A 25,161-nucleotide genomic window follows, 5' to 3' on the forward strand; every position below is an offset into this window, starting at 1 on the left:
ATTGAAAATGGCCGCCTAGTGTTGTCGATTGACTCAAAAGACAACTAAAGAATCTCATAAAAGCATACAATTTGGCACACATGTCTTTTTGGTCATCCTAAGACATCCTAGAAGGGGTGCCCAAAGAAATCTTAAGCAGGAACTGAGTTATTGACAAAATTGAAAATGGCCGCCTACAGTGTTATCTATTGACTCAAAAGACAACTAAAGAATCTCATAAAAGCATACAATTTGGCATACATGTCCCTTGGGTCATCCCAAGACATCCCAGAAGGGGTGCCCAAAAAAATCTTAAACAGGAAGTGAGTCATTGACAAAATTGAAAATGACCGCCTACAGTGTTGTCGATTGACTCAAAAGACAACTAAAGAATCTCATAATGGCATACATGTCCCTTGGGTCATCCTAAGACATCGTAGAAGGGGTGCCTGAAATTATCTGAAACAGGAAGTGAGTTATTGACTAAATTGAAAATGGCCGTGTACAGTGTTGACAGATGATGCAAAAGACACTCATAAAAGATAATCTCATAAAAGCATGAAATTTGGTACAAATGTCCCTTGGGTGATCTGAATGCATCCTAAGGGGTGCCAAAAAAAGTTTGAATAGTCTCTCAATGGAAAACCCTCCTCCCACACGGGCTGCACTGCTACAATATTCAAATCGAGCAGCCAATCTAGCATTTGGTCCAGAAGCCTGAAAGCTATGCAATCTCTACCATCTCCTGACAAATAAATTAAAGTCGCTGATTCGTGGACACCTTTATGGACACTCTTGCCAGAGGCTGCTTAAGTTTGTAGAGAACTCAAGTGTGGCTGCAAAGCTGAGCCCTTCTGTTCGAGAAAGTGTAGATGCCGGGATGCTGGGTTACCTTGCAGAGCATTATGCCAATGTGCTGGTAATTGCGAAATGGCACACATGAATACATGTAGTTACTAAACACTAATCACAAAAAAACAGTAATGATCAAGAAGAAAATACATGAGAAGATAGAGTGTAAAACAAGCAAGAAGATGTAGAGTGCAAAATAAATAAGATGCAGAGAGTAAAATAAGAATATGCAGAGTAAGATAAGATGCAGAGTAAAATAAATGAGAATATGCAGAGTTAGGTAAATAAAGAAGATTCAAAGAGTACAATAAAAAAATTATGCAGAAAGTAAAATAAATAAGTGATGTAGAAATGAAAACAGAAGGTAGACTACAAAATACGGCAAGTTATGCACTGCGTAACCTGTCGTATTGAGTCTGCTTAATATGCAGACTGCCATGGTCAACTGTTTAAACAGCCATTTAGAATTTCTTCAACATGGTCCCTTCCTAAAAAGTTTAATAAACAAGCAAACAAATAAATAACCCCTTCTAGGATATATTAAGAAGCACTCAATGTACGTACCAAATTATACACTTTTATGACGTCCCCTTATGTTTTCTTTTGTGTCAACTGCTTTTAGGCGGTCACTTCCTGTTTAAAACCTTTTTGGGCACCCCTTGTAGGATGCGTTCAGATCACCCAAGGGACATTTGTACCACATTTCATGCTTTTATGAGATTCTGTAGGTAACTTGGATCATCTTTCAACACTGTAGGCGGCCATTTTCAATTTAGTCAATAACTCACTTCCTGTTTCAGATTATTTTTGGCACCCCTTCTAGGATGTGTTAGGATGACCCAAGGGACATATGTGCCAAATTGTATACTTTTTGGATATTCTATAGGCTTTTTGAGTCAATCGCCAACACTGTAGGCGGCCATTTTCAATTTAGTCAATAACTCACTTCCTGTTGAAGACTTTTTTGGGCACCCCTTCTAGGATGTCTTAGGATGACCCAAGGGACATGTGTGACACATTTTATACTTTTTGGAGATTCTTTAGTTGTCTTTTGAGTCAATCGACAACACTAGGCGGCCATTTTCAATTTGGTCAATAACTCACTTCCTGTTTCAGATTTTTTTGGGCTCCCCTTCTAGTATGTCTTAGGATGACCAAAAGGACATGTGTGCCACATTTTATGCTTTTTGGAGATTATTTTGGTGTCTTTTGAGTCAACGGTCAACAGTTTAGGTGGCCATTTTGGATTTTGTCCATAACTCACTTCCTGTTTAAGATTTTTTTGGGCACCCCTTCTAGGATGTTTTAGGATGACCCAAGGGACATCTGTATCAAATTTCATGCTTTTATCCGCCGCGTAACGATTTTTCACTTAGTACCCCCTACTACTAGAGGTTTGGGCCGCTTTGCGGCCCTCACATTGTACGTCCCGTCCCCTCCCCTCTCCTCCAGTAGAGGGGAGAGATGTCGATGTACAATAGCTCTGCACACACGTCATGCGAAGTCCAATATAAACGTTATGCGAAGCCCTGCCAATCAATAAGTCAAACTGAGGGTCTGATTGGCCTATCAGGGAATCAGTCAAGCTGAGAGTCTGATCACTGATCAAGGTAGGGAAAGAAGCCTAAGTATTAGCCAGAGCTCTGATCAATAGTCTGTGGCAAGTTTTCAGACAATAGCCACACATTGTGGCTGTATCACCACAACTTGACCCAAACATTAAATTTTTAGCTCGAGGCCCAAAAGAGACATTTTTGTAAAGTTTTTTTTTAACATGTATGGCATTTCTTTTAAACATTTATTTATTAAATTATTTTTTAAATAATAAAAACGAAGGCCCCCAAAAAAGCAAGCTCACAAACTCGTCACAATGTGACATAAGCTGATCATTCTGTTTGTTTACTCATGACAGCAGTGAGCAGTGGAGGGTTCACAAACAGACGGGAGATAAGGTGGACAATGTGCTTGCAGTCAAGCTCTCTCAAACGAATCATAAACACCAACACCCACAGTGTGGGCGCTGACAGTGCCGGATTTATAGGAGTTGAGACCCAAGGGCTAGAAATTTTTTCGCGGTTTTGGGCGGATTGGGTTAGTTTTTTTTCCGTTTTGGGTTTCTTTATTTCGGTTTTAGGGTTAGAAAAAAAACAATTTGATCTTTTTTTTTTTTTTTTTAACAACAAATCGGAGGCCAACAAATCGGAGGCTAGGGTGGGCTGCAGCCCACCCTAGCTGCAGCCCACCCTAGCCCAACGGTAAGTCCGCCCCTGAGCGCTGAGGTCACATTCTACCGGGATATGCTCCAAAGTTTCCATAAGTTTGAGTGAGTGAGTGAGTGACAGACAGACAGTCACAGACCAGAGGCGGCTCTAGGTCTGTAATAGGTTTGTGACTTAGCCCCCCAGGCGTGGGTGGGACTAGCCAGCCGCTGCCCGATTTCTCTGACTTTATTCACAAACACTATGCCTAACCCTAACCTTAACCCTACCCTCACAAACACTATGCCTAACCCTAACCTTAACCCTACCCTCACAAACACTATGCCTAACCCTAACCTTAACCCTACCCTCACAAACACTATGCCTAACCATAACCTTAACCCTACCCTCACAAGCAGACAGATGAAAAGGCAGACAGATGAAAAGACCTCTTGGCACTCTTCAGTTATCAAAACAAAGCTACCCATTGTGAGTCTTCCCTATGCTTCCAGCCTGTCTGAGACGACACAGCAATACAAAGCAGTGCTGTGGCTAAAGGTTGTAGGGTCTGTTCTGCAGGGCCTTTATTAAGCAAAGCTGACATGCAGCTAAATCATCTGCAATACAGTGTTCTCTCTCTCTCTCTCACCCTGGGTCACTCTTTCTGGGCTTAAAACCTCTTTCACTCTCTTACAGGTGCTTTCACAATATGTCCCCTTTCAGCCCTCAAAACAAAATTAGACAGTTTATGTGAACACTCCAAACGAACTCTGACCTTTTTGAAGCGAACCGTACCGAGTTCGTTTTGCTTCTCGTCCCCGGTGCGGTTCACTTTCTGTGCATAATGTGAACCCAAAACTTTTGCCATTTTTGTCCTCTGCTCTCACATACTGTATGTTGTGTAAAATGCAGGTAGCTTTCACTACCTTATTAATAATCTTAATATTGAGATCATTTCTTTTCAGTAGGCAACGTCAGCAAGCTGCCAAGTCTGCCTATAGCCCCATCAACCTTGGGGAATAGCTAGGTTTTGTATGAGCTCGACACCCACCCACATGTCAAAGCCTAGTTGCTATAGTTGCCCGTCATCACTTCCCATGTTGGCAGCAAGTCACACTGTGGTTAAGGTGTCAGAATCCGGTTCAAGCAGATATGCATAATGTGAGAGCCAGAGGTTGCTGCTGTAGCCTGAGCAGGTTCACTGTTGGATCGTGGGATAGTTTGGGCCACAGCCTTGCTCCTCTGCATTGGCTGAGGGGAAGACTTTGTTTCCACCTTCCAGAGAAAAAAACAAAAGCCCTTTCACTGCCACAGAAGGCATGTGGTGTCTGTGTCACTGTGTCAGTGCTTGATGGAGGAAGAGGCGGTGGGTGGATGGTTGAATCCACCGCCTCAGACATATTCTGTGTGAAATCATTCCTAGCAGCTTCTGGGAAATTAGAACAGCGTTGAATGTGTTTACAACAAAACAACTCTTAATTGTTCACACATGTGTCTAATGATGTGCTACAGTATAAGCCAGTTCAGAGTGCACAGGTGGCACAGCACAGGTGCGTTGAATGGATGGAAACAATCTTTGGCAGAGGATTTTTTTTGTATGAGCGTGAGCAGGTAGGAAGATGTAATGAACCGCTGAAACAGTTACAGTAGTTGTGTCAGCCACTATTCACTCCTGAACTACAGCCAAACCCATACAGGGACTATCTCTCCTGTCTTTCCTCTAACTGCAGACGCTCCCAAGCCAACAACAACATGATTTTCTCTGGAAGGTGGAAACAAAGTCTTCCTCTCAACCAATTCTGAGGGGAGCCCCCCCCCCCCACCCCCACCCACACACACATGGGGGAAGGTTGCGGGTGGAATGATTTGTTTTGAGCCTGGCATGGGCCAGACTAATATCACAGCAGCTCTGGCAGATGTGTTTGGCCGCAGACCCGCAACTGAAAATGTTTTGTGCCAGGGAATTCAGACGCCCTGACACAGACACGCTGCCAACATGGGAAGTGATGACAGGCAACTATAGCAACTAGGCTTTCACATGTGGGTGGGTCAAGCTCATTCAAAACATAGCTATTCCCCAAGGTTTTTTCCTTTGGGTCACTTAGCCCAAAAGGAAAAGTTACAAGTGATCAGCATGTTCTTCTCTGCTCTGTCTCTGTCTATCTCTCTGTATCTTTGTTTCTGTTTCTGTCTCTGTATCTCTAGGTCACTTGAAGCAGAGTGACAAGTTGTGTGTTGAGCTTTGTGGATATGCTGCTGCTGGGGTTAAATGTCCGGGATTCGAACTCCGGTCTCCCGCGTGGAAAGCCAACATTTTATCCACTAGCCTGAAGAGGAATTCCCCCCTTAACCAGGAGAGATATTAGCCTTTTGTTCACTAGGCAGAAGCTCTGAGCCACTACTGCTACATAAAGCTCAGGAAATTCCTAATTCATAATGTGTGTGCATGTGTGCGTGCGTGTGTTTGTAAGTGGTAGAGATGAACATGCTGATCCCATGTTCCTTTCACCTCTGGGCTAAGTCACCCAAATCAACGTAAGCTGTGTTTCCACTGGAATACCTGTCCATAACAATTTCAAATGAACAAAGTGAATATTTCAATACTTTTAACCCGTTTAAAGTGTTTAAATGCAGTTCTGCTTATTCAGCTGCTGCAACTGAATCCAACACTGATAACTCATGTTTTCATCACAACCACAATGTGGTCGTAATTATAGTTGTTAACACACGTCTGTGTGTCAAACAGTCCATCACCTTCACTTGAAAGCCTCTGCTTCCACATCTGACAATGTTACGACAGGGTTTGGGTTGTAAGTATAGGTGTGGTTGTGTTGGGGTGGATTCTGACTAACCAGAATGCTAAACATGTGGATGGGTGCAGGAAAGAGTGTGCCTGTGGTCAGTCGTGTGGACAGACAGACAGAACCTGGTTCCCTGGGGTCTGCAGGGGTCCAACCCAATCCTCTCCTCTCCTCTCCCCTCCCCTCCTCTCTAGTTGTGTGTGTGTGTGTGTATGTATATGTGTGTGTGTATGTATATGTGTGTGTGTGTGTGTACTACTGAAAGAGTTGACATGAAGTGAGACAGTACAGCACATTGTTACATGTCCTTTCCTCTCCTCTCCAACCCAATCCAATCCTCTCCCCTCCCCTCCTCTCCTCAATAGTTGTGTGTGTTATCTGCATTTGCATAGAATAGTTTTTTTCTAACTGTCTTTGACAATAAGTCACATGATTTATGAGAAGGGGCAGAGAGCAGGTAACAGACTGGTACAGACCAGTTACCTCGGTCACGCCCCTCACTTCCTCTGAGTGACACACTGACGGACCACAGTTAGAAAAGACACCAAAACCTCCACAACAAACAACCTCCAATGACTCACAACGGTTTGATCTGCAAAGTCAATATATCAGGTCAAATATCAGGCTTACTGCTCCTGTCAGGTTTAGATTGTATACGGTATGTACACACATACACAACCTGTACACAAAGACACACATTCATGCACCCAAGATACTGCTGGCTGGAATATAAATCTATTAATAACCACATGGACATTGCTCCTTTGCCATGATCAGTTAGTTGATGACCTGTTCTAAGTATAGGCCGTTAAAACACACACACACACACACACACACACACACACACACACACAAGCTATGATGACTAAAACTAAATATATTGACAATTTCATCAACAAATAAAAACTAGACTAAAATGAGAGAGAGAGAGACTAGTGGAGAAGAGATCCAGTAGAACTAAAAGACAAGTCATTTTATGGTTGGTTGCGCATGCTGAAAATAGCTGATCTACAAGCTCACAACGCGTCGCGCTGCGACGCGTTGTGAGCTTGATAGATCAGCTATTTTCAGCATGCAACCAAGTGTAAAATCAGCCATTACGACGCCATCAAGGCACCGCCAACATACATTTTAACTGTAGATTTAGTCGACTAAAATCTTATATTTTGTCGACTAAAACAAACATTTCAGATGACTAAAATATGACTAAAACTAAATGGAATTTTATTCAAAAGACTGACTAAAACTAAATCAAAATTTGCTGTCAAAATCAACGCTACTCACCAACAACAACTACTGGTGGAGAAATACTTTGAAAGACACATTTGTACAAACTATAAGTCACTTGGTTGGATATGTACTGTACCATACATGATGACACTTAATCAAATGCTGTTATCAGTATTTTTTAAGGTCCCATTAATCATGCATGATTTGCAGGTATGCAACACGGAATGGTATTTTTGTGTTGTGACACAATTTCTTTTTTGGAGAATAATAACTTCCCGTAAGTGGGACAGGGGTTGGGGTGTGGCCGGGTAGCGTTCTGTCTGCGCCTCTAACCAGCTGGCGTGGGCAGAGTAGATGGCTGTATCTCTACAGTATGCAACATGTTTTGTGCAGTGTTGATTTCGTCGACTAAAACTATGACGAAAAATGTTGGTCGACTACCTTTTTTCACTGACGAAAACTAAATAAACTAAATTAAAACTAAGCTATGATGACTAAAACTAAGACTAAATATATTGACAATTTCGTCAAAAAAATAAAAACTAGACTAAAATGTTAGTGAGGGATCTAGTGGAGAAGAGCCTCTCAAAATCCAACCCCACGTCCATGTCGTGAGAGGCGGTAATGGCTAAAAAGTACGGGATTGCCAGGCAGGGCGAAGTATGGCGGGTGGATTTCCACCCAGGCCGTTACGGTAGCCACGAAGACCTGCCTGGACCCACCTGGAAACATGCTGGCCAATGGGGCCCTGGCAGGCCCGGCACCAGGATGAAATGACTAAGGGTGCAGTTGAAAATTGTGAGAGTGCACACACGAACATTTTCGGTTATTGGCTGGATTTTGACCGGTTTTGGGTGTTTTTTTGTTACTTTATTTCGGTTTTAGGGTTAGGTTAGGCTTATGTTATTTAATTCTTATTTTTGCTTGATTTGACTGATTTATCAAAAAAATCATTATAAAAAAATTTAAAAAATAATTTAAAAACAATTTGAAACTGAGGGTGCCAGGCCCCCTCAGGCACCCCCGTGGCGCCGGGCCCGGGTAAAGCTAGATGGACCAATCATTCGCTGAGTGGATAAACATGATTACAGAAACATTTATGAAAAACATTCAGCAAGGTTTGGAAGTGGAAGGTGTCTGTCCCCAGACAAGAATGATGCTGGACAACAAAAGCCAAAAGGAGGTTGTTCAGCTGACCCCCCCTTCTTACAACCAAACACACCACAAAGATAGGTGCCTGGAACATCCAAACAATGTACCAAGCTGGTCTGAAAATAAACGCAGGAAATGGGGCTGGATTGGGCAAACCCTGAGGAAACCATCCTGCAACATAACCACCTGGAACCCTCAGGGGAAAAGAAAACCAGGAAGACCCAGAAACAGCCGGAAAAGGTCTGTCGAGGCGGAACTCAGAGAAAAAGGAACATCTTGGAAGGAAGCAGAGAAGATCGCCCAACTCCGAACAAGCTGGAGGAAATTCATAAATGACCTATGCTCCCCAAAGAGCAAAGGGTTTAAGTCAAGTAAGTCAGTGGAGAAGATCTGAAAATAGCAGAAAATATAAACATATATTTGTAAACATATATAAATGTAAACATATTTAATACAGATCTTCTTAGTTACAGCACAAATTATTTTCAGATGGGGGTCTGCGTCCGAATACATATCCGTTTGGGGGGTCCTTGACATGAAAAAGTTTGAGAACCACTGAACTAGAGTCACTAGAGATCCTTTCCTGAAGAGAAGCCATTCCAGTCAAAGGACTTAAGGTGACACCTAGTGACAAGTTATATTAGCAAAGGGCAGGCTTGCCTTTTTTTCACCTTAGCCATGGAGTGATATAAAACTGTACAAAGGCAGACTTCATAGCCATGGTATATGGATATTATACCACACCTATCATCAACCATCCAATCTGTGAACAATTCTGTGTTTCTCCTGTGTTGATTGATGTTCCATGTTCGAGATTTCAGAGCTATTTGGCAATATATTAGACTGGACACCTGATATTTATTGAATAGGAAAATCTATACATCATGCTCCATTGGAGTCCTCCCTAACTGTTCACTCCTGGGAGGGTTTTAACTAGCAGCTTTATAAATCTGTACTGAGTGACATAAATGCCCTAAAGTAATGATAAACACACACATCATCATGAGATAATTTATGAGTGAAGAACAGATCATGCCACTTTAGTGTTTTTTTCCGTAAATTAACGCCCTACTTGATCATACTACAGCATCATCACACAAAAGCATCAAAAGTAGCAGATCTACAAGCTTGGAACGTGGTTTCCACCGGACAGAGACTAATTGGGATAAGAGGACCCGTTTATTTGGTAGATTTGTTCTCTATGGTGTGGTAAAGCCAGATGTAGGTGTGTGTCTGCACTGGTAGGGGCGCTGCATAAAACTGGAAGCAATTTGTACATAATCTGTGATCTTTAACATCTTAACGACTTGATTCAAATAAACACGTCTAGAGTAGCACTGATGACATGCTCAGATGGAAATAGCTTGCAGGCTCAAATCTGTTAATTGCTGACCAATTTGAGTGATGTAATTGCTAAATGGGACATCATGCTGACAAGGGGAGAAAGAGCAGAAACATGCATGTCTAATGTTACTGTTGTACTCATACAAGACAATTGTTATTTTAACACCAAATTTAATTAACTCTTAAGATGCACTTGGCAGTGTGTTCCCTCTACTTAATTCCTGTCTGTAACACCGATCAGGCTCAAATCTCTTGTGCACGCTGCTAAGCCAGGGAATTCAATATAAATATTCCCGAAATTCCAAATATTTGTTCACATTTTATCAATGTTCTTTTTTGTTAGTGTATATTTTGCACATGATTTCGTTTTTTTTTTCACATTTTGTGAATTCATAATCTCAGACCATAACAAAAAAACATCACATGGATGCACCTGGGACGTATCATCAGTGTTGTAGCCTGGGGTCATAGGGTGTTTCGGGTCTCGCAACATACACCCTCGCCCAGGTGACCCAGCCGGGGTTGATCAAGACCCGACTTACGTCCCAGGTAGCTACCCACGATCAGTCCTCTTAGGGTAAGACAGGGCCACTCAATACGCTTGTCCGGAACTGCTCTGCCGGGACTGGGGGAAGAGGAGAGGCTCTGGCACGTGGAGGGACTAGGCTCTGTGGATGGCCTCCTGGCCGGGCTCCTCCTTCGTCTCACCAGGTCCAGGACCTGAGCGTTGCACCAGACTCCGCCCGCTCCAACCTTTTCATTCTGGCGTGATGGTTTCTTGGCCCGTGGTGGTACTGCAGGCTCCACTTGCGGCTTGCTTGAATGGCCCTCCTTAAAGGCCTCACCGTGGATTTGTTGGGCATCTTCCTCACGGAAGACACAGACTGGGGCGCCAACCCATACTGCTCCCGGATCTACATTCCGACTGTCACCAGTCTCTCCGGTGGTCACCAAACTATTCCTGGTTGTAGACCAACTATCCTGCCACTCCTTAATGGAGTTTCCTCTTGTCTAAAGCACATTAATTACACTATACTTAATGAATGAAGGTTTATAGGCCTATTTCATCTACTGAAGTTAAAGAGAGTTAGAGATAATGAAGCAGCAATAGAGCTATACCGAGGACACAATTACGTTCCCTTATTGTTGAAGGATACATTGATTTTTCTTTTACACTTAAAGCTGCAATCCATAACTTTTATGTCTTACCCAGGATTAAAACCTGGGTCTCCTGCATGAGACCAAATGCAGGATGAGAAATGTGATATTGTGCTAATGAGCTTCAGGCAGTACTACCGGTCTAGCATAAGGTGTCATGCATGACAAGATCTAAATGTCTCAATGGACTAAGTTATATTGTATTAACATACTCTACCATACAGATTGTTATATTTTATTAACATACTCTACCATACAGATTGTATAAGTTATATTGTATTAACATACTCTACCATACAGATTGGTTAAAACAACATTTTATTCATTAAAATAAGTTTTGTATGTCAGCTTAAGTGCAGCAAAGAGCAAGTACAGTCAATTTGGAGAGACTTCATTATGTAAATGAATCGTTTACATTCCTTGTATTCCTACTCCCCCTGGTGGACAGCTGTAGTGGCAGCACGGTTCTTCAATTCAAATAAAAACAGTGTGACAAGGTAGCCACACTTTGAGGCTGTGGAGATAATTATACAGTAGCTCACAAGGGAATAGTTTTTCAGGAACTATAACTTTATTAGGATTTTTTTCTTTTCTCTTTAACTTTGGTCGTGATACATCTCTCGGATAAAGAATGTTAGTGTTTCAGGACATGATACAGTCAAAAATAGGTCTTATAAGTGGATGATTAAAGACAGACGCACAGAACTGGTAAGAGCTCACATCCGTCTCTCTAAAGGTTAACTCCTGGTTTGTTGTGGAGGAGATGGTTCAGATGTCTCTTGTTCAGTGTGTGTAGGCTAATAAAAGCGGGCAGGTGGAACTGGGGTGCACTGGTTTAGGGGTCACTAGGTCAGCTGGAAAACTGCAGGGCAGATGACTGAAGCGTCATTTTTTGCACCACTGCGTGACGCCGTTGCTTGCCAAAAAGAACGGATCTACAAGCTAACAACGTGTTGCTTCGCGACGCGTCGTTAGCTTGTAGATCAGTTCTTCTTGGCAAGCGACAAAGCATGCGTTCCAGTTTCACCTTAGTTCTTAGAGGAGATTCTCATTATTCTTAGACAAAATTGCATCTAAAGAAAAATTAAATAAGCGACTCATAATTTAAGGATGGTGCCAGGTTACCAACGATAAGGCATTTGCTGCAAGAAAAGAAAAAAAGATATGTGGGTCCCAAAGGTTTGAAAACCACCGTCTTCCTCGACTACCGCGTTTAAAGAGATGCATCTGAACACTGCATGAAACACAACGCAATATTATTAAAATAGAAAACAAAAGGGAATTATCCTTGAATTGAGTGAGCTAGAAAAAAATATAAGCGCTAAACGACCTTCCCTTTTCTTCAAACGTTGAAACTAGAGGCAAGTGGATAAAAGGAAAAACTAACCAATCAACTAAAAACACTAAAATGTGAAAAGTTATGTCAATCGTTTGTCATGATAAGTTTGCTTTTATAGTTAAGGGAGGAGGGGGGGGGGTTTCCTAATGTTCAGATTTTGACGTCGGTACAAGCATCGCATTACCATTATTAATTTATAAAGAGAAATATCACATGCTGTACAGAATATATATAAAAAGAAAAAAAACAGGCAATCCCAAAATAAAAAAAACAACACTTACAGAACCATATCTCTGTGTGTGCCCTAATCCCATGTGATCGATACCAGCATTACACCAAACACGGACAATTATACACAGTTTACTAGAATTTCAATCTTGCATTTGCCACTTGCAAACCGATGTCATACTTGTAGGTCATTTATACTTAGTTGCGCGCCGGTGTCCCAAGACGAAAGAAAGTATAGCCGATCTACAAGCTTACAACAACGTTTGAGTTTGTATAATTGTGGGCTATTTTTTTTTACGCGACACCAGCCGCGCAACTAAGTGTGAACCGGGCTTTAGAATAGTGCTTCTCAAAGTGGGGTAGAGGGACCCCCATGTTTTCCTTGAAGGGGTTCCGAATGGAACTCCCTCATTTTGGATTAACACTCTTTGAGGGTACAAATGGAACCAAATGGAGAGAAGTTTCAAAGAAAGAAGACACTGAGAAATGCCATGTCAGCCAAATGGGGGGAAAACTCACTGTAGACCCGCTCAAAAGACCAGCCAATAGGAAGACCCAGTCGGGTTGTATGGCCGCGTTCGTCCACCGATTTTGCAAGCTGAAGAACGCTGCATTGAAGCAACAACACCATCCACCTGCACCTCAAAGCCAATCGGAATGGAGAGTTTCAACGAGTACGCATTATTCCTGCAAACAAGTGTTCGGAGGTTTTCTAAGGGTCCGTTCGGTTCCATTTGCACACTCTTACACTTCCAGAGTTACGGGGGGTCCTCGAAATTAAAATGTTTTGAGAACCACTGCTTCAGAATAAAGGAAGTGGCTGGACAAAAGCACTTGTTGAGAACAAAATCAACATAAATTAACAAGTGAAACAGTCCATTAGAACTATAGGGAGCTCTCACAGTATGTACTGGAGACATAAAAATGTCACAAAAAGCATCGATAGCCAATAACGGGCTGAACGGACTGAGCACACTCTCAACTCTCTTCATAATATGCATATTCATTTGAAAATCACTAGTGGACAGATGGCTATAGACGACCATTCATGTATATATAATTATGTTTTCCTTTCTATATACATGGGACAGGATTCTTTTGACAGAAAATCATCCTGGGCTAAATGAGAGTCAAAGGTGTTGCGAGTGATATATTTCTGGTTCTTTATTTTAATGTTACATCTCTATATTCTTATTATATAACTGCTCTAGTGTTTGTTCAGTAACACAGGGATCCCCGTCTGACCAGCTCTTTAATAAACAGAAAATACATTTTCACTTACAATACCATACATGATGAGCAAGTTAAATTGCAACTGGAAAAAAAAGGTGTTGGAACAGTGGAACACTATAAAATTCAGTCCTCACCTCACCTCATTGAATAAAGTTGATATCCTGACCTGAAAATGTATTTTCGGCTTACTAAAGAGCTGGAGAGACAGGGAGGGCCCCCTGTTACTGAACAAACAGTCGACAGCAATGATGAGACAGGATTATTTTTCTACTACCAGAATATAGAACCATTTAACATTCTGACAAGAAAAAAATATCACTTAAACCACCTTTAAAAACGGAAGGGCGGTCAAATTAAACGCCGGCGAAGGCTCAGTTGGGTAAAACCGTATCGTCCCCCCGAATCTACCAGAGGCTTGGACCGCAGCCTTTTGGTGGCTCCTTCCTCTCCGGTTGGCCAACCGTGACGTAAACACGGCTCACACTCTGGGAGCACGTTTTTCACATAATGGAATTTTTTTTTTTTTGCTGCTTTTCTTATCCGGTACTCGTTTTCATACAAAAAAAAAACAAAAAAAAACACGATAACTGTTAAGTTGCAGTTTAAACACAACTCAGGCTCAGCAGTGGAGATCGGGGATTGGCGAGCAGCCGGAGGAGATAGTGAAGCCTAATTTTATACTCGCCCGTGCTCCGGGCCACGAGTTCCAGAAAGAAAGAAAAAAAAAAGGCGATCTACAAGCTCGGACGTGCTGCATCGCAAAGCTCTGCGAGTTTGTAGATCGGCTATTTTTTTGCCCATTGCGACACCGGCGCGCAACTAAAGAGCACACGATGCTTTTTACAGTGTTGGAGGCTTGAGCCCGTACTTCCTCGCCACTTCTGTCTGGGCGTAGGCGGCGTCGCACAACGAGTACAAATGGGCCATTTCCATCTCCGATTTGGCAAGGTTGATGGCCTTGTTGAACATGTCTATCGCCTTGTCCAGGTTGCCCCTGAAAGAGAAAAAGAAAAGAAAAAAGCTCTCGTTATTTCAAGTCCCGTCACGCAGTGTTGATTTTGACAGCAAATTTGTATTTAGTTTTAGTCATATTTTAGTCATCTGAAATGTTTTAGTTTTTGTCTAGTTTTAGTAGACTGAATGTCATAAGATTATAGTCGACTAAATCTACAGTTGATTTAGTCGACTTAAATGTATGTTGGCGGTGCCTTGATGGTGTCGTAATGGCTGATTTTACACTCGGTTGCATGCTGAAAATAGCAGATCTACAAGCTCACAACGCGACGCGTTGTGAGCTTGTAGATCTGCTATTTTCAGAGTGCAACACCCATGCGCAAACCAACCATAAAATGACTTGTCTTTTAGTTCTACTGGATCTCTTCTCCACTAGTCCCTGTCTTTTTTAGTCCAGTTTTTATTTGTTGACGAAATTGTCAATATATTTAGTCTTAGTTTTAGTCATCATAGCTTTAGTTTCTATTTAGTTTTTGTCAGTGAAAAAAGGTAGTCGACCAACATTTTTCGGCATAGTTTTAGTCGACAAAATCAACACTGCTGTCCCACAGTCATGGGATGATGCGTTTGCTGAACAAAGGCTTGGCCTAAAAACTAATCGGCAAATCCGATTAGTTTGTCTCAAATCTGAGTCCCTCTGTGTTATTTTGCAAGTGATCTAGATTTGGATTTGTGTATTCAGACATTCATCATCATCATCGTCATGTGCATGGGTTGATGTGGCAACGACGTTAACGACATAGGCGTGAGAAAGGCTTAATTCATGCTGTCATACGACGGTGTCGAAATCAGGCTACAGCCTTTCACACAAAACCGTGCAGAAAAAACAAACAGACAGCAGTCATCTCGGCCGTCATGTCGTTTCCCTCTCTATTCGCAGTGCTGAGCAAAACTTTTTTTTGGCGAGTCGGATTTGAACCATTGGTTTGAAATGTGATTCCTGCCTGATGAAGGTCCAAGCGACCGAAACGTTGCATCTTAACCCATTAAGACCTGAAGCCCATTCTACAAATGTATTCTAAACACCAACAGTATTCTGAAAAACGTATGTTTCTATATCAGTGGTGCTCAAATATTTTCATGTCAAGGACCCCCAAAACAATATGAATTTGGGACCCCAGAAGATTTGAGTTAAAAAATGTTCGCTTTAAAAGAATATATATATATATATATATATTCTTATATATATATATATATATATATATATATATATATATATATATATATATATATATATATATTCAAAGATTTGCACACATTTTCAAGATTTTTCAAAAATAGCAGATCTACAAGCTCATAGCGCGGCACTACAGTGAAAGCTGTAGGGAACATTGTTGTACACATCAGCCTACCCCATCACCAGTGTTTTCACAGTAGGCATTTCTCCATTCCATCCATAATAACCAGGGGCGCACATAAAATAAATAATGCACGACACATCAGACGACGCGAGGCGCTTTTGCGTACCAACAGCTGGGACAGGAATTTCCAAGCTTTCATTTTATAGCAAAACTACAAAATAAAAGCCTGGAGATCGAGGCTAGGAATTTACTTCCTGAAGCCACACTCACACAATCACGCTAAAGCACACGTCGGCCCCATGTACAGCCATTAGGCGCAGAGGGAGGGGACGCATGCTGCACGTGATTGTGTGAGCGTTGCCTCGCATCCTCACACACAGACACGCTGCAACTCGCAGCACGCTGCACGCAGCCAGCAGCGGCTGTTAGAGGCACTCGTCACCGATGATGAACGCACCGTAATGGCGCAAAATATGCCGTGAACGTCCCAATCTGGCGGATAAAAGCAGCGCAGCACAGGGCACCAACGTCCAGAACCCAAGATAACGTCATCCGAAGATTTACTGCTCCATTCACTCCCTGGTTAAATTATTACTTAAAAATCCTGTATCTCGGCTCCTGTGTACTTTTTTTTTACTATGTATTTTGAGCGAAACATGCCATTTTCAACTGGGTATAACAAGAGAACGGGGAGCAACCATCAGGGGATCGATCATACTGGAGATAAATATTCTGTGGTTCTTGAAAGATTTGTCAGAATGCTTAAAAATGCTGGCAGAAGCTACCTTCCAGTATTAGAAAGCCCCTGGCAGTGAATGTGTTAAGTTGCGTCACGTCATTGTTATGTGTTGTTTTGGACAGTTTCATATCTGACTTGAGTGCTTCTAGATTGAGACACATCTTTAGAAATCAGATTTCAATCGCAAACCAATTTCAAACCACCAAGGAATGTGGTCCAAATCTGATTCACAAAAATCAGTGTCCATGTGTTTTGTTTCCGTTGGTTTTTTACCAGCTCAGTGGCCTTGTGGTTAGAGATTGGGAGGTTGGGGTTCAATCCCTGGCGGAGTCACACCAAAGACTATAAAATGGTTGGTTTTGGGGGTAAGTCCCTACGACATACTAGCGTCATGTCCAGGGGTTGTACTTGTGCATCAAGCCTCCTCGCGGTAGAGAAACAGGAGATGCTAGAGATGGGATTCGGGCTGCTAGTCTGAACGTAGACAAAGTTAAGAGACTTTAACTCACCTCTGAACCTCGATGGTTCCCATGGTTTCGTAGGCAAAGTCACATTTGTTATCGATCTCAATGGCCTTGCTGATCAGGTCCAGACCCAGGTCAAGGTCCTGCTTCCACTGAAGCTGCAACAAACTGAACACATACAATACTTGGGTTACACACACTGATGAATCTTAATCAGTGATCTTATCTTTAAATTATTATATTATTAGCTTGTAGATCTGCTACTTTTGAGTGACATGTAGTATGATCAACTAGGGCAGTGGTTTTCAACCCTTTTCATGCCAAGGACCCCTAAATTGATATGTATTTGGCCGCGGACCCCCATCTGAAAATGTTTTGTGCCAGAAGCAGAGATTTGAGTTAAAAATGTTAAAAAGGTATATATATATATATATTCAAAGATATGCACACATTTTCCAGATATTTCGAGCAGATCTACATATTTCGAGCAGATCTACAAGCTCAGAGTGCCGCGCTATGAGCTTGTATATCTGCTATTTTTCAATAGCCAAAGCTAAGTGGTTAAAATAATGATGACGCTATGTTAACACTAATTTATCTGGGGACCCCCTGGTACCCCCTTCAAGGACCACTGGTTGAAAACCACTGAACTAGGGCGTTCATTTACGAAAGAAAAACACAAAAAGTTAAAATATGGACATAAGAGGTTTCTGCCCGACAGCAACGACACACTTTAAAAAACCCACAGACACAATTAAACCACTTTTAACTTTCACATTTTTCGAAAACAGAGATCGACTATTTTCGTTACTTTTCCACGACAGTCTTGTACAATGAAGTAAGGCAGCAGTTTACAAGAAAACATAAACAAATTATATATGGCTATGCAAAGTCTACAGCAGAGGTCTTCAACAGGGGGTCCGCGGAGGTACTGCAGGGGGTCCGCAAAATTGTTGTTTGATTAAAAATAAAAAAAAGTTAAAAAACTTTGTTATTTTTTTTTCTCAAAAATGTCAATATGTCTTTAAACATAACATTACATATTTTAATAGCTTAATGTTGAATGCACAATAACATGGTATGTTTATACATATTTTGTAGAGAAAGAAAAGGTCTTTTGCACACCTACTGGGACAACCTGTGGGTAGGAGCAGGCTCCAGGCAACCATTTGTTCATGTTTATACATATAAAACACAATTTTATACATAAATATACGATATATGTGGTGGCCTACCCCCTACCCTACGAGGTAGGGGGTCCCTGCTCCATCACCCCATCAGTTTGGGGGTCCCTGGCCTGAAAAGGTTGAAGACCCCTGGTCTACAGAGTTTAAAATTCTCCTACCCCTTGTGGACGTATGTGGTAGCGTTGTCTGGCTCCAGGTCAATACACTGGTCATACATCTCATCTGCTTTTCCAAACTGTTGCTGATCAGTCAGGGCCTGAAACACAACACATTATTGTGGTGAGGACGGAGGCATGTTGAACATACTTCCAGGAGGCCAGTGCCTTTCGGCAGTGACAGCTACTAACTTTTTTTTTTGCCACAGGCAACTTAGATGCTAGCTGCATGCAAGCTGCAATACTCTACTCATTAGCTCTCCACAGCCCATTCATGAGACTGAAAAGTCCCATCTTCTGATTGTATTAAACGACGATAAACTCAACAATATTGCACCTGTACGGAAAGCTTGGGTTATCCTCTTTGTCTCTGCTTTTGTTTAAAAAAACAAGACTCCACCGTTTCTTACTTTCTGTCAATATACTCCATACAGCCATGATTCTTCTATATGATTTGGGAATCGCTCGTCTTAAAATCACTCGACGTCCTCCATACAGTATGTGCAGTTTTGAAACGGGGGGGTAATGCAGGACGTTGAGTGATTTAACTCTCTGCCTGCCAAACGTTTGAGAATTAAGCTATTGCCTGCCAAAAAACGTTTATAAACGTCTTAAAAATAAATAAAAAATAAAATAAATAAATAAAAATCTAAAATTATTCTTTATTTTTTTGTTTTTTCCGTTTTTCCGTTCACAAAGAACCAGGAGATAACATTTTCCAAAAAGTTGCTGCTCCATTCACTTCAATGTTAAAAAATAAACGGAGAAATAAATAACATTTTTGCTATGTTTTACCATGTAAAGTTAAAAGCTTCCCAAAAATTCCAAGAAATATAGAGAAAGGAATCAAGAGTGCAAAAACTGACGATTGGTAAATCTAAAGGTGAAAACGGGTGACGGGTACCTGAGCGTACAGCGCGTAGCCCTCTGCACACTTGGGAAACCTCCTGATGACATCCTCAAAGGCGTCCATTGCCGTCTGTACTTGGTTTGGGTTGTTTCCAGTATACGCCCGTCTGTACTGAAAGACACAAAGAGCAACACAACGTGCATATTACTGCTTAAGTGTATACATAGATTACTGCTACAGACCGTATACATAAATTAGGGATGGGACATTTTTTGTATTCGCAAACACTTGTGAGGGTTATTCGTGGCACAGAGAAAATAAAACAGATACAAAAATACAATCACGTATTCACATGTATAACAATCATGCATTGTATTTATATAAATATATTTTGGATTATGAAGCAAAAACCTTTGTTCTGTTTTTCTGTATTCTTTTTTCTCCTCCTGTTTAAATTTTTTTAGACTTAAATTGTTTTCTTTATCTGTCATGTATGTACTTTATGTTGAAAGGGTAGGCAGAATAAGCTATTTAGCTTCAGCCGAAAAACAGCCAGAAACTTGCAAAGTGAAGTGAAAGAAACGTAGTGTGACGTCATTATTTTATACAAATTAACATTGCTGTGCAAAAACTTGAATGGAGTTTATATAATACAAAGCCACGTTAACCATGTTTACGTTTACCTTGTTTTGATCTAAAATTATAGATTTTGTGGCAGCCAGAAACATTGGACATTTGATACTGTACATACGTTGGATACATTTTATGTCAATATCACATTTTGGATGAAGCAGGTTGATTTGACTGTCACTACTGTGGCCCACGTAGGACAGTGCTCTGCGGAGACGCTGTGTGTCCTAGAATGAAGCACACTAGTAGAACTAATGCGTTAAATGTGAGAACTGCTGACAGTAATGTTGAAAAACAGTGTGTGTAGCACACTGCTAGAGTCTGAGAGTGGACACATGGAACCATGCCATTTTTACATTACAACCACCAAGTTTACATTACAACCACCAAGTTTACATTTAATCCCAAACAGATTTTTAACGTAGTGGGGCAGCAGGGTTAAATGGATATTTCACTTTCAAACATGTTTGGGGTCATATTAACATCTACTCTTTCTGCTTTTGTGAGCAGTTTGAAGTTACAAAGGGTTTATATAGGAGGGGGGAGTGTCTGATCAAATGAATATCAAATATCTAAATACTGAATCTAGCAACTTAAAAACTGTCTGGGTGAAATGACCCCAAACATGTTTGAAAGTTAAATATCCCTTTAAAATTAATCCAGGTTCACTGTGAAAACTAAAACCAAGATTAACTCTCTCAGTGCCAATGAAAAAAAAAAAATTATTGCGAACTATGCCAACTTTTTTCTTTTTTCTTTTCAAAGTAAAAAGAAAGTGCTTAGGAAGCGAGATACAGCCTTTTTCAGTTATAGGTTAAACAAAGAGTGGATGGAGCTGCAAATCTTCAGATAATGATATCTTGGGTTCTTAACACTTTTTTTCAAAAAAAAAAGAAAACCCCCCCCTTTTTTTTTTTTTTTTTTATCTCGGGATTTCTCGTTCTGGCACTGAGGGTATAACCCTAAAACTCGGGATAACTCGGGGTCTGGCACAGAGAGTTAAAAGGATAGTTTCAGGCAGTGATTCAGGCAGAATAGCAAACGGAGGACGTTATGACATTACAACAACAGATACAATGTTCAGTTGTTGACTTACGAGGGCGAAGCACTTCTGTGCCTGGGCCAGGGCCGAGTCTGGTCTGAGCAGGATGCACTCGTCAAAGTCTCCCACGGCCTCGTCCACCTGGTCCAGAAGGATCTTCAGCTGAGGGAACCAAGGACAACACCATCAGCATCTTCACCTTGCACTACAGCAGCGATGTTTCCCCAAACAATCTTTGGGTCGCAGACGCAGACCCCTTTCTATTGGGTTGCGATAAATATCCCTCCATTTTTTATATACTTTTCCCACAAATTTTCAAAATTATTATTCTAAACATTTCCAAACATTTAAAGGGATATTTCACTTTTTGTTTTTAATCGGGTAATTTTAGGAGCACCCCGGACAGTTTTTAAGTTGCTAGATTCAGTATTTAGATATTTGATATTCATTTTATCAGACGCGCCCCCTTCCTATACGAACCCATTGTAACTTCAAACTCCAATTTAACCATGTTAGATTCATCAGAAACACTGTCCTTGGTTCTGGTGACTGATATTGTCCTTTAATACGTGAGGATACCTTTTTTTAAATATTATTTTGAAGGAAAATAAAATACAATAACAAATATATAATCGAGAAAACACGGCCCGGGGGGACGGGGGGTTTTGATGAATCTAACATGTTAAAAATGGAGTTTGAAGTTACAATGGGTTTGTATAGGAAGGTGTCTGATAAAATGAATATCAAATATCTAAATACTGAATCAAGCACTTAAAAACGGTCTGGGGGGCTCACAAAAGCCTGAGTAGACGATAAAATGACCCATATTTCTTTTGAAAGTGAAATTTCCCTTTAACTGAATATTTGTTTCAGAAATGATCTAACATTTTTACAAAAGAATGTAAGAAAAAGATAAACATTTCATAAGTTTACAGAAACAACTTTTAAGAAACAGTAAAAATAGCTCCGATCTACAAGCTCACAACGCTTGGATTCAGAAATCAGGGAAAGGGGAAATGAAGACAAAAAAAAAAAGTTTGGACAACACTGAACTAGTAGAGTAAAATTCCTTCCTGGATCCATTCATACAAGTCAGGTTGTGACCTTCAGGACCACCTACCTGTCCCCTGTGATGGTAGACGTCTGCGTTGCGCGTGTCGATCTCTGCCGCCATGTTGAAGTCTTGCGTGGAGTGCATGGGCTGCTGCTGCTGCATGTACATGCTGCCCCGCTTGATCAGCGCGTTGGCGCGGAGCTGCCAGGGCAGAGGAGGGTAACCGTTAAGACCTGCCACAATTATTACACAATCCGTTTGATCGCAAATATTTGAGATGATCGCAAATTATTCTGCATAATCGTTCTTTTAAACGACTTCCGGTTCAAACCGTGACATGCATGAGCGAAGAACGTGCCTGGGGTGTACCAGTGGGGTTCAACGGTAGCCTGGCATTGGCCAGACTGATAACGTGGATCCACTCTAACGTTCCTCCCCGGTATCAGTCTGGACTTCGGCCCATAGGGAGCGTGTATGAGAAATCAGAAAAAGATTTTGATGCTTTTCACTGTTGTACGGACAGCAGTTGAAACGCAGTCACTGATTGGACTAGGGCTGTCAACTTTCCCCAGAAATGATATTCGAATATTGGTCTTAACTCATTTACTGCCAATAACGCATATATGCGTTCTATTGAATACATCACTTGCCTGCCAATAACGCATAAATGCGTTCTATTTTGACCCTAAGACCTAGGAGATATGATGTTTTGAAGATCTAGACTCCTATCCACTTCCTTGTTAACTTAAAACTTAAAAATTCTGTATCTCGGCTCCTGAGTACTTTTTGTTTTTCAATTAAAAATCTCTGGCAGCCAACAGCTAAAAATCTGAAATAACTCTGGCAGCTGATGAGTTAAAAAATGGCAGATATTCTATATTCTATATTTTTTTATATTTCTTTTTTTTGACAGAAACAATACCAAAAACAATGTATCGAGTGCTCGGATCCAATAAAACTTATCTTTTGTTTGTTTTTATAACTTGATACATTGTTTGTTTTTTGTATTGTCCCTGTCCAATAAACATTTTTTAATATTCATTTTCATATTCGAATATACATATTTTACCCATATTCGAGGAATATTCAATATTCGAATATTAATTCACCAGCCCTAGATTGGACCGATAATTTTCTGGTTTCTCATACTAGTCCAGACTGATACCGGGGGAGGAACGTGAGAGTGATTCCACATTATCAGTCTGGCCAATGCCAGGCTAGTTTAACGGGAGCTCGTTCACACGCAGGCGAGTGCCCAGGCATCTACGCAATTCGTGCATGACACGATTCAGCCCAGTAAATATTTTAGAAAGGTAAACACGGCAAGCCTAAACGAGAAGCTTTGGGGTTACACTGCGAGCGTTGTTTTGGAGTTAATAAACTGATTTTAGTTTTGAGGGCAGTTTTGTTGTTAATTTTGGCCTCCGTTTTACATCAATTCACCAAGTATTTTCGTATTTTTTGGATTTGTCCTTCACCGAAAAAGGAACGTTATACAAACGACAATTCTCCTTGCATTCAAGACATCACGGGGTGAGCAAACGATAGAATTAAAGTAATTTTTTTGGGGTGAACTATACTCCTGTTAACTGTTGCGCCCCTAATAACGACGGCCAGTACCTTGACGTTGGCGTCCTCCATGTTGATGACGCGGTCCAGGTCGGGCTGAGCGGAGGTGGCGTTTCCGATCAGCAGGTAGAAGGTGGCGCGCAGCAGCAGAGCCTCTGCGGTGTATTTGCCTTCAGAATCGATCTCCTTGGTGCATTCACTGACGATCTTGTCGTAGTTCTCCTCCTCCATGTACTGCTTGGCCTTCAGGTAGCCTGAGCTGAAGACACAACCACCATCCAAAAGAAACAAAGCTGATCAAGACTACTGATGAAGAGCTGCTTAGATGATTCATTTATACTTGGCTGAAAATAGCCGATCTACAACCAAGTATGAAAGTCTTTGCACACTTTACTCTGTATTTTTGCATGAAGAAAACAGACAACGGAAATTTATAACACACGTCGTCTCTATAACCTTTGTAAATTGCCATCCCACGATACCAATGTATTTTGTACAGATATCATGTTTCCCCAATACTTGTTTATCAGGCCTGGTGGTGCATGCTGAAAACCCCTTAAAACAGACGCAGCAACACAGGATGGCGTACTGTAAAGATTGCACACATTTTGTTCACTCAAGACATAATGATCACAAGGAGTTAATAAGCTGCATTTAATGCATAAGCTCCCAAAATCAAATCATTATTGATTTCCGAATGAATGGGTATTTTGCGTAGGCTTTTTTTTTTGCATAAAAAGGGGAATATTGTTGGCCCTGTGGGGCACCAGGACTGGACAATTGTAAGGGGAAACACTGAGAAATGCTCTCATTCTGCCCAGCGTACAGATTTATGGTAAAATGACAATGAACTTGAAGTGAACTCGAGCTGACAAGCTGCGGTTCCAAACCCAGGAACGTGTCGTCATAAATGTGCAAATGATGTGGAAATTCATAATATCTTGCCAGAGTGATAGCATACAAATGTGTTGCATCAGCGCACGGAGGCAGCTCCATTGTTTCTATTCACCTGTTTCCTAGGCTGTGTGTTTCCCACTTCCTGTCGGATTTCATTGGATATCATTAGTCATCTGACCAGTTTCATTGGATTTCATTGGATCAAATCGACAGGAAGTGGAAAACACACAGGAAGTGGAAAGCCTAGGAAACAGGTGAATACTTTTTGAAAGGGAGATTTTCCTAGTGACTGAAGGAGGAGTATTTTCCAGCTTCACCCTGCTGCTTAGATGGCTTTGATGAGCACACAGGGGAGCTGTTAGGAAGTTTTCACACTTTCAGCCCCCGAAGTGGACTCAGACCATGACTAGGCTATTTTTCGTGCATAATGTGGACCATAAAAAACTCGGACCCCTCTGAAGTGAACCGTACACTCAGACCACCTCGGGAGGTGGCAACCCTAAAACTATAGTGCATAGCAGGGGTCTTCAACGTTTTCAGGCCAAGGACCCCTTGGCTGAGAGAGAGAGAAAGCAGGGACCCCCCATTATATATTGTATATACATTTGTATTTATTTATAGATTTCATAGGCAGCTTCATAGACTGCAGTGTTTCACAGCACTATCATGTTGGATTCATGTTAATGTGTATTTACAGACATTTAACCATAAACTTAAACAATACTTAGTAAACCTGACCTTTCAC

General features: G+C 41.3%; 1 protein-coding gene across 2 annotated transcripts in view; it reads right to left on the minus strand.

The window, feature by feature from the left end:
• Positions 1 to 12,230: 12,230 nt before the first annotated feature.
• Positions 12,231 to 25,161, minus strand: part of tomm70a (translocase of outer mitochondrial membrane 70 homolog A) — a 33,445-nt gene continuing 20,514 nt past the window's right edge. Inside the window, exons 6-12 of one of the 2 annotated variants that reach the window (XM_080431186.1) lie at positions 23,571 to 23,778; positions 22,017 to 22,151; positions 20,951 to 21,058; positions 19,279 to 19,395; positions 18,378 to 18,475; positions 17,078 to 17,200; positions 12,231 to 14,508 (exon numbers count right to left, since the gene is read on the minus strand). In XM_080431186.1, the coding sequence (XP_080287312.1) occupies positions 14,355 to 14,508; positions 17,078 to 17,200; positions 18,378 to 18,475; positions 19,279 to 19,395; positions 20,951 to 21,058; positions 22,017 to 22,151; positions 23,571 to 23,778 (943 nt within the window). In that variant the 3' untranslated portion in view covers positions 12,231 to 14,354. The remainder of the gene's footprint in view (positions 14,509 to 17,077; positions 17,201 to 18,377; positions 18,476 to 19,278; positions 19,396 to 20,950; positions 21,059 to 22,016; positions 22,152 to 23,570; positions 23,779 to 25,161) is intronic. The other variant, XM_080431187.1, reaches the window with a different exon arrangement.

The sequence above is a fragment of the Gymnoscopelus braueri genome, assembly GCF_963280865.1.
Source record: "Gymnoscopelus braueri genome assembly, chromosome: 6".
Lineage (NCBI taxonomy): Eukaryota > Metazoa > Chordata > Actinopteri > Myctophiformes > Myctophidae > Gymnoscopelus > Gymnoscopelus braueri.